This window comes from Nerophis ophidion, linkage group LG22, assembly GCF_033978795.1.
Source record: "Nerophis ophidion isolate RoL-2023_Sa linkage group LG22, RoL_Noph_v1.0, whole genome shotgun sequence".
In the NCBI taxonomy this organism is placed as follows: domain Eukaryota; kingdom Metazoa; phylum Chordata; class Actinopteri; order Syngnathiformes; family Syngnathidae; genus Nerophis; species Nerophis ophidion.
The window spans coordinates 24,036,531-24,049,268 of NC_084632.1; the positions used below are offsets into that span (position 1 = coordinate 24,036,531).

The window sequence follows — 12,738 nt, forward strand, 5'->3', positions numbered from 1 at the left end:
CTTCCATCCATCCATCCATTTTCTGCCGCTTATTCCCGTTCGGGGTCGCGGGGGGCGCTGGCGCCTATCTCAGCTACAATCGGGCGGAAGGCGGGGTACACCCTGGACAAGTCGCCACCTCATCGCAGGGCCATCACAGATAGACAGACAACATTCACACTCACATTCACACACTAGGGCCAATTTTAGTGTTGCCAATCAACCTATCCCCAGGTGCATGTCTTTGGAGGTGGGAGGAAGCCGGAGTACCCGGAGGGAACCCACGCATTCACGGGGAGAACATGCAAACTCCACACAGAAAGATCCCGAGCCTGGATTTGAACCCAGGACTGCAGGACCTTCGTATTGTGAGGCAGACGCACTAACCCCTCTGCCACCGTGAAGCCCTCAACAATCTTCTCTAGAGTATTTACAAAATATTGTTTACCACAGGACTGAAATTTGTGACAACAATAAGTTCCAGGAATGGAGGCGACATAATGACGTAATACTCAAATTTGCCTAATTGGCCGTAAACCAAAACCATTCATGCGATTGACTTGCTGTGGCGACCTCTGACTTTGTATTATACTAATTGTATTCCCTGAAGGGAAATTAATTTTTCCACTCTGCTAAACTTTTTGTTGCACTTCACAAAGAGAACCAGACCACTCATACAGTAATTACAATTACTGTATATGCAAACATATTTAGAAATAGCTATGTATGTGTGTGTGTGTGTGTGTAGTGTGCATGTTGACTGTTCCTTTCACTACCTTGGGTTTGGTCACTTTTGATGTTTGCTTAGGTTAAAGGGAACTGCACTTTTTTGGGAATTTTGCCTATCGGTCGCAATCATTATGAAAGACATGATGACGGATTAATTTGTTTTAATGTATCCATCCGTCCATTAATTTTCTACCGCTTGTCCCATTCTAACTTTATACTTAACTTAATACATGTAAACAAAAGTCTGAATACAGCAGAGCCAATATTAGGTGCAATATTCCCCCCATAAAACCCAATTAAAAAAACATCCTAAAAGCGGCAAAAATACTCAATTTAGTGACTTAATACCAAGTATCAGTGATATTGTTATTATAAGCGCTAACTAGAGGTGGGAATCTTTGGGCACCTCACAATTCGATCAAGATTCAGTACCTACTAGAGATGCGCGGATATGCAATTATATCATCCGCAACCGCATCACCAATTTCGTCATCCACCCGAACCAACATTTTATCAGAACCGCAAGCGCCCGCCACCCGCCCGTTGAAATACATCATAGTTCGGCCACTTTTACCACTCAAAGAGCTATTTAAACCCGTTTCACAGAGCAATGAAGACAATGGGAGCCGCAATCGTTCTCGCGAATATCCAATGGTGTTCATCCTGAAGACAAGAATAAGGGCGTGCTGTTAGGCCATTGCCTTTAACACCTTCAACAACATGTACAAACGGTTTGCCAGCCCAGCAACATATTGTATGCAGCTTCCGCAGGCACACGTACAAGATTGAAAGGCATACTGGGTGATACAGAGTACACTGATGGTTGTAATATAAACAATTTTAACACTCTTACTAATATGCGCCACGCTGTGAAGCCACACCAAACAAAAATGACAAACATATTTCGGGAGAACATCCTCACAGTAATACAACATAAACGCAATACAACAAATACCCAGAATCCTTTGCATCCGTGACTCTTCCTGAATGTATTTTACACCCCCGCGCCCCCAACCCCGCCCACCTTACCGACGCATGGTAGTTAGCGCTTATAATAACAATATCATTCATAGCACCGCCATGATTGCTAGCCTGTTTGCCGATGTCTAAATTCTCGAGTATCAACTATAAACAATAAAATATAGAAAAAAATAAAAATTCTCGAGTGGTCTGGTGCTTTCTCTCTTCCTTTGCACGTGAAAGTTTATTGTCGATCATAAATCATGCCTCTATTCCAACAAGCTGGTACACTTTGACAGCCAATTTAGACCCAGCAATGGCAAGAACGACACAAAAAGATGCTGAGTTGCACCTCCCTTTTCTTCACGAGGATTATGAGTCATTTCTTACTTAAATGGGAACATATGACCATCCTAATGACAGAAGACACTGTACAGTAAGTGCTGTTTTATCAAGTTTGTTGGCTCTTAGTGACTACAGTGAGTAATAACCAGTGATGAAGTAAAAAAAAAAAGGTGAGCGTTGTGATGCGTTTTTTTAAGTTAATGTGTCGCATTTGCTTAAAATGATAAAAATAAATAAAAAATCAATCTTTTCTTACTTAATTACATCCTGTATACAAAACCCTAATGGACGTTTTAAGAGCTGTCATAGGCAGAATAGAGCGACTCCTATAGGCTCCACAGGAAGCTGACTTTTGATCACATTTTTTTATATTTAGAATGCATCAAAAAGGAAAACTCTTGTGTTCTTCTCATACATAATGATTGTGAATGATTGACAAGCTTCCAAAAAAAGTGCACCTCCCTTATCTTCGCGAGGATTGAGTCATTAATCACTTAAATGGGAATATATGACCATTCTAGTGAGAGAAGACCTTGTACAGTAAGTGCTGTTTTATCAAGTTTGTTGGCTCTTACTGACTGCAGTGAGTAATAATCAGTGATGAAGTAAAAAAAAAAAAAGTGAACGATGTTAATGTGTCGGATATGCTTAAAATGATCAAAATAAGTAAAAATTCAATGTTTACTTACATACTTACATCATGTATATAAAACCTTAATGGAGGTTTTAAGAGCTTTTATTGGCAGAATAGAGTGACTCCTACAGGCTCCACTGGAAGCTGACTTTTGATCGCATTTTTTTGATATTTAGAATGCATCAAAAATAAAAACTGTTGTTCTCTCACACAATGATTGTGAATGATTGGCAAACTTCCAAAAAAGTGCAGGCCACTATTGCATGCAAAGAGACAATATATTGGTCTTATTAAAGTGCTGAAAACACTTCCACCCTGTTAAAGAACGTATTTATTCATCACTGGTATTACATGTTGGTACCTTGTGTAATTTGAGAGTGGCAAAGAAGACTCTGTATTTCAGCATCTTTAGGGTGCAGTGTTGATGTGCACTAAGGCTATTGTCAATATACACCTTGACGTGTGTCTCATTTTACAGAGCAGATTAAACCACAGCACATTGTTGGAGAAGACAGTATGGACAACGAGGATGAACCCCGCAAAGGTGAGCTACAATTTTACTCCAGGGAAAAAGTTAGAGTTTCAAATGACACTGCTTGTGTATTTACATATTACTGTATATAAGGGAACGTGGAAGTCCTGACCATATGTTTTGCATGTTCGTGGTAAAATTTCCATCTGTCCATTGGTACATCATTAAATCTTACTCAAAGGTCAAAGCTCAGCATTTTCCTTGTAATGATGTGTTTGCTGAATATGTGGAAGCCATTTCTGTCTAAGATAAAGGGAACGGGGAAAAAAAAGTGTCGTAAACAAAAAAACCTGTAGTAAAATGTTTTGGGAAAAGCAGTGAAAGTCAATGTTTTGTCCTGCATTAAATAAAACAAATATCATGTTTCTTTTTAAAATTCTGGGAACACAAACAACCTCCCACATGTTGGCAAACATCATCGCTCCACAGTTGTATTACATATTTCCTTAAGAATTCTGCACACTTCATATTAGATAGAGATGAGCATAACAGATACAGACAAGGCTGAAGTCAATCTCTTAAAGAGGTCATGTTGCGCAAAACCATTTTTTCTTACCTGTTGGTGCCTGTTTTGGTTTTTTTTGTATTTGGGATCCGTATTAGTCTGAAATCAAACGGCATGGCAGAGATATTTATAAAACAATCTTGCCTTCTTCCAAACTTACTCCAAACTTGGAATTCAAAACTTTACATATTTTGTCTTATTTACGTCAGCGGAAATCTTCTTATATGGTAAAGATTTATCTCAAGAGCTTTGCTGGGTCAGCCTTTTTTATTTAGTTATAGTAAATAAAGTACTTTTAGTTCTATAGCTTTTGTTTTGGAGAAGACTGGCTCGTACATGCACATGCATGCTGTAATTCTCTGCTGGTGGCATTTCTAATAAAAAGTAGTGTATAGTGCTCACTACTGTCTGTCAGTAGTCTCAATATGAAAGCACCAAAACTAAACAATGCTGACGGCGTGGAGACGCAGGCGATGACGACTTGGCCTGGAGGAGGGCGTCAGCCCGTGAAATAAGACCACCACAAAACAGGGCATTCTGAAGAGACTGTCAGAAAGCGCCTTGAAGATGGTCTGTAAAACACAATCTTTGCACAATTTTAACCAAAAAAACACAGTTCTTATGTAAACCACAAGGAAGTGTTTTAAATGTACAACAAAAATCACAATGTGGCCCCTTTTAAAGTAAAATTACCAAGTCCAAACTAGAAAAAGTACATCGTATCTGATTAGTAATTATTACTTCTAATTATTGTGACTGTTTATGAGGCTATGTTGTCATTGCATTTAAAAGAGCTGTACTGTACGTTTCTAAATAATCATGTTGGTGTTCAGTCGGCACAGAGAACCAAGAGGCTGAGGATGAGTATCATCGCACTGCTCAGGCCAGCTGGGTACAAAGGATGTTCACATCGCTCTTCAGCGACTCAGCCCTGTTTAACACCAGAGAGGGCCGTGCTGGCAAGGTGTCAAAAGTTAAACTTATTAGTAGATTCCTTGTATTTCTGTTCTGTTAGATGAATTAAATCTGTAAAAAAAAAAAATTCTAACATTTTCTATCCTGACTCCATTTGGCCAGGTGCATAACTTCATGTTGGGCCTGAACCTGAACACCAGCATGCCTTTCTCTCCTGTCAGTGGGGTCATCTGCCATGCACTTACACCAGAGGAGGAGGTAGACGCTGTGACAGGTAACAACAAGCATGTTTTTGTTTTAAAATGATAATAGCCAGCAGAGGTGGAAATCTTTGGGCCCCTTACGATTCAATTCCGATTCAGATTATGATTCAGGAGCTAAGATTCGATTAAAAATTGAATACTGATGCATCTATAGTTTATATATGTTGATGAAGTGTTACATTTCTTTTTAATTCACTAAATAATAAACTATCACTTGCAACTTTAAAAAACAGTGCATTTGTAAAAAGAAACAGTTAAATTTTTCCCATAGTTATTAAATTCAAGGAAAGGTGTGCAAAACTGTAACAAAAGTCCCCTAAAATAAAGGAGCTGGTCTGATTTTTTCGGTGAGGTGGCTCGCTGCAGTCAATCACATTTTACAACTGTCTGTATTACTTTATTTACAATAAACAAATCAATTATTGACGTTTACTAATTGATTTTATGATTTACTAAATTGGCCCAAGTGTGTGAATGTGAGTGTGAATGTTGTCTGTCTATCTGTGTTGGCCCTGCGATGAGGTGCCGACTTGTCCAGGGTGTATACGGCAAAAAATGCCTGGTCTGAGCATCCTAAATTATAAGACTTACAATATCCATACAATGACTTAGATTGGGCTTTTATTTTTCTTAAGAACTAATTTAAGAAAATATAAAATATTTTATCAAAATTTGGTATTTTAATCCCTAGAGTCAAACTTGTTTTCATTGAGGACCACGTTGCAGTTATGGCTGACCTCAGCGGGCAGCTTCTAACAGTGAACAATATATAAATAGGCCTATGCATTTGAATAATATATTTATTTTTTACATACACCGTAAAAATAGTGTAGATTTTTCAGCAAAAAAACAACAACTGGCAACTCAGTCACCGGAATTTTACTTTATAATATACAGTTTTTTTTTCTTTTAACATTTTACAGTAATTGGAAAAAACAGTACCACTGTTTTTTGACGGGAAAAATGACAGCTTAGTCGCCAGAATTTTACTGAAATATCTATGGTGTTTTTTACAGCATAAATGAAAAATTACTACCACTGTTTTTTTTCTGTATAGAAAATGTGTTACTGTTTTTCCATTTACAGTAATAAACCGTAAAAAACAACAACCATAGATTTTCCGAGAAAAACTGGCAGCTCAGTCGACAGAATTTCACAGAGAAAAAAACAGTTGCGGAGTTTTTTAAATATACAGTAATATGCTGTAAAAAAAAACAAAATTAATTTTACTATAAAATCTATTTTCATTGATACAGTGTACAATTTCATGCATATCTTACTTTGAAAGTATGGCCTAGTGCAGTGGTTCTCAACCTTTTTTCAGTGTTGTACACCCTGTGAACATTTTTTCAATTCAAGTACCCCTCTAATCAGAGCAATGCATTTTTGGTTGAAAAAAAGAGATAAGGAAGTAAAATACAGCACTATGTCATCAGTTTCGGATTTATTAAATTGTATAACAGTGCAAAATATTGCTCTTTTGTAGTGGTCTTTCTTGAACTATTTGGGGAAAAAAGATATAAAAATAACTAAAAACTGGTTAAAAAATAAACAAGTGATTCAATTCTAAATAAAGATTTCTACACATAGAAGTAATCATCAACTTAAAGTGCCCTCTTTGGGGATTGTAATAGATATCCATCTGGATTCATGAACTTATTTCTAAAGATTTCTTCACAAAAAAAGAAATCTTTAACATCAATATTTATGGAACATGTCCACAAAAAATCTAGCTGTCAACACTGAATTTTGCATTGTTGCATTTCTTTTCACAGTTTATGAACTTACATTGATATTTTGTTGAATTATTATTCAATAAATATATTTATAAAGGATTTTTGAATTGTTGCTATTTTTAGAATATTTAAAAAAATCTCACGTACCCTTTGGCATACCTTCAAGTACCCCCAGGGGTACGTGTACCCCCATTTGAGAACCACTGGCCTAGTGGTTTGAGTGTCCGCCCTGAGATTGGTAGGTCGTGAGTTCAAACCCAAAGACTATAAAAATGGGACCCATTACGTCCCTGCTTAGCACTCAGCATTAAGGGTTGGAATTGGGGGTTAAATCACCATAAATGATTCCCGGGCGTGGCCAATGCTGCCGCTCACTGCCCCTCACCTCCCAGGGGGTGATCAAAGGTGATGTGTCAAATGCAGAGAATAATTTCGCCACACCTAGTGTGTGTGTGACAATCAATGGTACTTTAACTTTAATCAGTCAAGCAAATATTTAAGTATTTATTTTGTAATTTCACCAAAAAAAAAATGGTTTGGAAATTATTATAATAGAATATTTGTTGCATTATTGGATACTACTAAAGTTTGCAAGGAATGCAATTTCATGCACTACATGGGGTTTTTCTGTCAAAATGGAAAGAACACATACATTTAGTAAGAAAAGATAAGGTGCTTTATTTCCAGGCATTATAAAGCGATGTGGCGGGCCATATCTGGCCCCCAGGCCTTGAGTTTGACACATGTGCTGTAGAGGTTGGTAATATATCACTATGGACACGGTACAAAATGATCAGACACACTACACTTTTGGGGAACTGTACCAGACAACTTAATGAGCTTATGGTCAGATCAGCAGACAGCAAGAAGTGACTATGCTATCAGTTCACAGCACACAACTTGCATGCACGTGGAACATTGTAGATGGCTGACAATAATGACTAATAGCCAACAATTTTGACCATTTATGTCCAGGTGCTCGTGTCACCTCGAGAGCTGTACCTCTATTTAACCTGGCATCTAGTGTATATGTAGCAACTTATATTGGTATTATATCAAGGATAACATGTCATTTTACTTTTTAAAGTAGGATTTACTAAAAGCTTTTTAAACTGCTTAAAATTCTAACATCTAGACTAGATTTCAAGTAAGTCTTTATGTTATTATGGTACCTCGGAGGTGTCTTTCGAAGTGTCCAGTGGTTGAATGTTGACAATGCAACATGTGTGACATACTGTCCCGGGTATTTATTCCAGTCATAGCTGACTTAATGGTGTGCCACTTTCATAGACCCTGACGAGTTTGACCGCATTTATGAACCTCTGGATGTGAAGAGTAAGAAGATCCATGTGGTGGACAGCGGCCTCACCTACAACCTCCCATACCCTCTCCTCTTGCGGCCCCAACGCACCGTCGACCTCATCATCTCCTTTGATTTCTCTGCACGACCCAGTGACTCCAGCCCGCCATTCAAGGTCTGACTTACTCCACTACATTGACAAATATTCATTGAAAAAATGGTTTCATTTCATCATCTGTCAATTTCAACGCTTCAGGAGCTCTTGTTGGCGGAAAAATGGGCTCGTATGAACAAGCTTCCATTCCCCAAAATTGATCCGAAAGTCTTCGACCGAGAGGGCCTGAAGGAATGCTACGTGTTCAAACCCAAAAAAGGCGAAAAGAACTGCCCAACTGTCATCCACTTTGTTCTGGTCAACATCAACTTCAGGGAGTTTAAAGCGCCTGGTAAGTGAGTACACATGGCGAGCTTTCCACAAAATATGTGGAAGGAAAAACAATCTAACTGTACCCCTTTATGCCATTTTACCGTCATTTCACATGAGGCATCTCTTCCTTGAAGTTATACAATCATTCAACAACAACATTGACACAATAATTATGTCTCGCCAGTTAGGCCCCATTGCTCACGATTGAATGTGGGTGTGTGCGGTCATTCATGGAAATTCTGGGCTTTTAAGCCAGCATACATTTTGCCGGTTGCGTGTGCATACAGACAGGAACCTTGGCGGTCCGTTTGTGTTTTATTAGCCGTTTGGGAGAAAGATGGTTCCTTGAGGAGCCAGGTGCTGGGAGGGAATCTCTCAGTCCAGTGGGAGAGTAGTATGTGTAAACAGACATTTATCATTAGACACACAAAGACATCCTAACACCACATCTACATCTCATCCCCACTCCAGCGCCTCTTTACATTCAGTCGGCCATCTGCCCACGTACTTCCGCAGCCTGTTTATGGATGTTGCGGAAGGTTTTTTTTTCCATGCTTTGTCCATATATGGACTTCCAGATTGTAGGACCTTATACTGACTGAATACTGAATCAGTTTCCGATTGAAGGGTTCCCTTTTCCAAACTTTTTCCTACGGAAGATTTTTCATATGAAGAACATTTTGGTAAAAATGTAGCATGACGTGTGATGTGTGAATAGAACAACCTATTTTAACATGGATACACGCTAATCCTATAATAACAGCCGCAAAAAGGAATGTAGGGATAAGCAGTAATAATGGATTAGATTTACAGTATATTGCACTTCTCTAGACACTCAAAGCGCTTCACAGAGAAGTGAGAACCCATCATTCATTCACACCTGGTGGTGGTAAGCTACAGCGGCCCTGGGGTAGACTGACGGAAGCGTGGCTGCCAGTTTGCACCTACCCTCCGACCATCATTCATCATTCATCATTCATTCACCAGTGTAAGCGGCACTGGGGGGAAAAGGGTGGAGTGTCCTGCTCAAGGACACAACAGCAGCGATTTGGATGGCAAGAGGCTGGGAGCGAAACTGCAACCCTCAGGTTGAATAAGTAAACTCATTGTACCAAAACGTTTTTATTCAAATATTTAGTTTTAAATACTGAATGATTTTTCACAACTTACAGACCTGCAAGTATTCAAACCAAAATTAGTTTCTGATCTTCTTTTCAGTACATTAAGACGATGATTTTATATACCTACCTATTACACCTGTGAATATTCTTATTTCTCAGGGTCCTCATTTTGGTTTCAGACCGCCAGTGTCCACACTCTGGCCCGTGGGAAGTCCCAATTAAAAAAAAAAAAAGTTTTAAATCTTATATACATATTTTATTTATCTATCCATCCATCCATCCATTTTCTACCGCTTATTCCCTTTCATCTGTCCTGACCAGCTGCTCAGGCAAATCCTATTGTTAATGTGAATGCTCATATCTGCTGTACAGATTTACTTTACAAAGAGAAGTGTGGGATACTTCTGTTGTTGCCTTATTTGTATTTGACTTTATTAAATTAATATTTAATGTTTGGCAGAGGACAGGAGCACGACGGGAAGGAAAGAATGAAAAAGAAGAAGACAGGGAAAAAATGTGGGTACAAAAATGGGACAAAACAAAAAAAAGAAAAAAAATACTGTATATATATATATATATATATATATATATATATATATATATATATATATGAATAGAATCGAATGTACTTTATTGATCCCTGTTGGAAATTCAGCACCACAGTTCACTCACAATAAACAATGATAATTAGGGGTGTGGGGAAATATTCGATTTGAATACATTGTGCGATTCAGAATCGATTCTCTTTTTTTTTTTTTTAAATGATTTATTTTTATTTTTTTATCAATCCAACAAACCACTACACAGCAATACCATAACAATGCAATCCAATTCCAAAACCAAACCTGACCCAGCAACACTCAGAACTGCAATAAACAGAGCAATTGAGAGGAGACACAAACAAGACACAGAACAAACCAAAAGTAGTGAAACAAATATGAATATTATCAACAACAGTATCAATATTAGTTATAATTTCAGCATAGCAGTGATTAAAAATCCCTCATTTACATTATTAGTGTCACAGTGGCTTACACTTGCATGGCATCTCATAAACTTGACAACCTACTGATAATACAAAATAATATAATATACATGTATATATAATTTATGAATATAAATATATTCTACATATATTCTACATTTAAGTGCAGTCAAGAAGGAACATATGCATTATACAGTCTGATGGCGGTCGGTATGAAGGACGTCCTGTGTCCTTTCGTGTTGCATTTTGGGAGTCTGAGTCTTCCACTGAACGTGCTCATTCTCTCAGCAAGGTCCGAGTGTAGTGGGTGGGAGGTGTTGTCCATAATGGCAAGGAGTTTTGCTAGACTTTATATATATACATATTATATATATATATATATATATATACATATTATATATATATATATATAATATATATATATATATACATATACACAGTATATACATATATATATATATATATATATATGTGTGTGTATATACTGTATATATGTGTATATATATATATATATATATATATATATATATATATATATGTGTGTGTGTATATGTATATATATACATACATATACACACACATATATATATGTGTGTGTGTACATGTATATATATATTTGTGTGTATATATATATATATATATATATATATATATATATATATATATATACATAACGGGAAATGTCTTCTTAATAGGACAGGTGTATTGAGTCCTATCTAGCTCTGACTAAAGCTGTCTTATCTAATCAGTGAGCCTGGAGCTGTTCGATTTAGCTCCAGCGATTCTTTGAGGATGAGGTTGTAGTCTAAAGCGGTTCTTTCTGGTCTTTGAGCCTAGTAATGTCCTATCCAGCTCTGGTGAGTCTTTTAGCATGAGGTGAAACATCTTCTAGATAGGACGGCTCTAGTGAATAATGCATGAGGTCTTCGAGCATGAGGTGAATAGCAATTGAGCCAAATGGGGCAAAACGTCTTCTAGATACGTCTTCTGGATGCGTCTTGTTGATAGGACAGCTCTAGTCGTCAGAGGTGTTCTATTTGGTCTTTGAGCATGAGGCAAAACATATTCTAGATAGGACAGCTCTATTCACTAAAGCAGTGGTTCTCAACCTTTTCTCAGTGATGTACCCCCTGTGAACATTTTTTTAATTCAAGTACCCCCTAATCAGAGCAAAACATTTTTGGTTGAAAAAAAAGAGATAAAGAAGTAAAATACAGCACTATGTCATCAGTTTCTAATTTATTAAATTGTATAACAGTGCAAAATATTGCTCATTTGTAGTGGTCTTTCTTGAACTATTTGGGAAAAAAAAGATATAAAAATAACTAAAAACTTGTTGAAAAATAAACAAGTGATTCAATTATAAATAAAGATTTCAACACATAGAAGTAATCATCAACTTAAAGTGCCCTCTTTGGGGATTGTAATAGAGATCCATCCGGATTCATGAACTTAATTCTAAACATTTCTTCACAAAAAAAGAAATCTTTAACATCAATATTTATGGAACATGTCCACAAATAAATCTAGCTGTCAACACTGAATATTGCATTGTTGCATTTCTTTTCACAGTTTATGAACTTACATTTTGTCATATTCAATAAATATATTCATAAAGGATTTTTGAATTGTTGTTATTTTTAGAATATTTTTTTAAAATCTCACGTACCCCTTGGCATACTTTCAAGTACCCCCAGGGGTACGCGTACCGCCATTTGAGAACCACTGCACTAAAGCACTGCTATTATCTAACTCCAGTAAGACTTTGAGCATGAGGCGAAAAGTTTTCTATATATATGTCTCCTAGATCGGACAGATTTAGTCACCAGCGCTGTCCTTTTTAGTCTCTAAGCATGAGGCAAAACATCTTCGAGATAGGACAGCTCTATTCTCTATGGCTGCTCTATCGAGTCACTGAGTCTTGAGCTGTCCTATCTTGTTTGATTAACTCCAGCTATCCTATCTAGTATTTCAGCCTAGAACTACAGTCACTAAAACAGTGCTATCTAGTCTTTGAGCAGGGGGCGAAATGACTCTTAGATAAGATGGCTCTAGCTACTAGAGCTAGATAGGATAACTCTAGGCTCGAAGACTTGATAGGGCAGAGGCTTAGAGCTAACCTATATCTCCCCTCACCTCCCATGGGGTGATCAAGGCTACATATATACATACACATATATACACACACAAGCACACACACATATATATTTATATATATATATATATATATATATATATTTTTTTTTTTCTACCGCTTGTCCCTTTGGGGGCCGTGGGGGATGCTGGAGCCTATCTCAGCTGCATTTG

The 12,738-nt window shown here is 37.3% G+C and overlaps 1 protein-coding gene across 1 annotated transcript in view; it reads left to right on the forward strand.

Moving 5' to 3' along the window:
* The window catches only part of LOC133540965 (cytosolic phospholipase A2-like), a 42,437-nt gene that overhangs the window by 24,567 nt on the left and 5,132 nt on the right, over positions 1 to 12,738 (forward strand). The window contains exons 12-16 of the mRNA XM_061884049.1: positions 3,126 to 3,191; positions 4,518 to 4,648; positions 4,762 to 4,873; positions 7,889 to 8,073; positions 8,155 to 8,344. Coding sequence (XP_061740033.1) covers positions 3,126 to 3,191; positions 4,518 to 4,648; positions 4,762 to 4,873; positions 7,889 to 8,073; positions 8,155 to 8,344 — 684 coding nt within the window. The remainder of the gene's footprint in view (positions 1 to 3,125; positions 3,192 to 4,517; positions 4,649 to 4,761; positions 4,874 to 7,888; positions 8,074 to 8,154; positions 8,345 to 12,738) is intronic.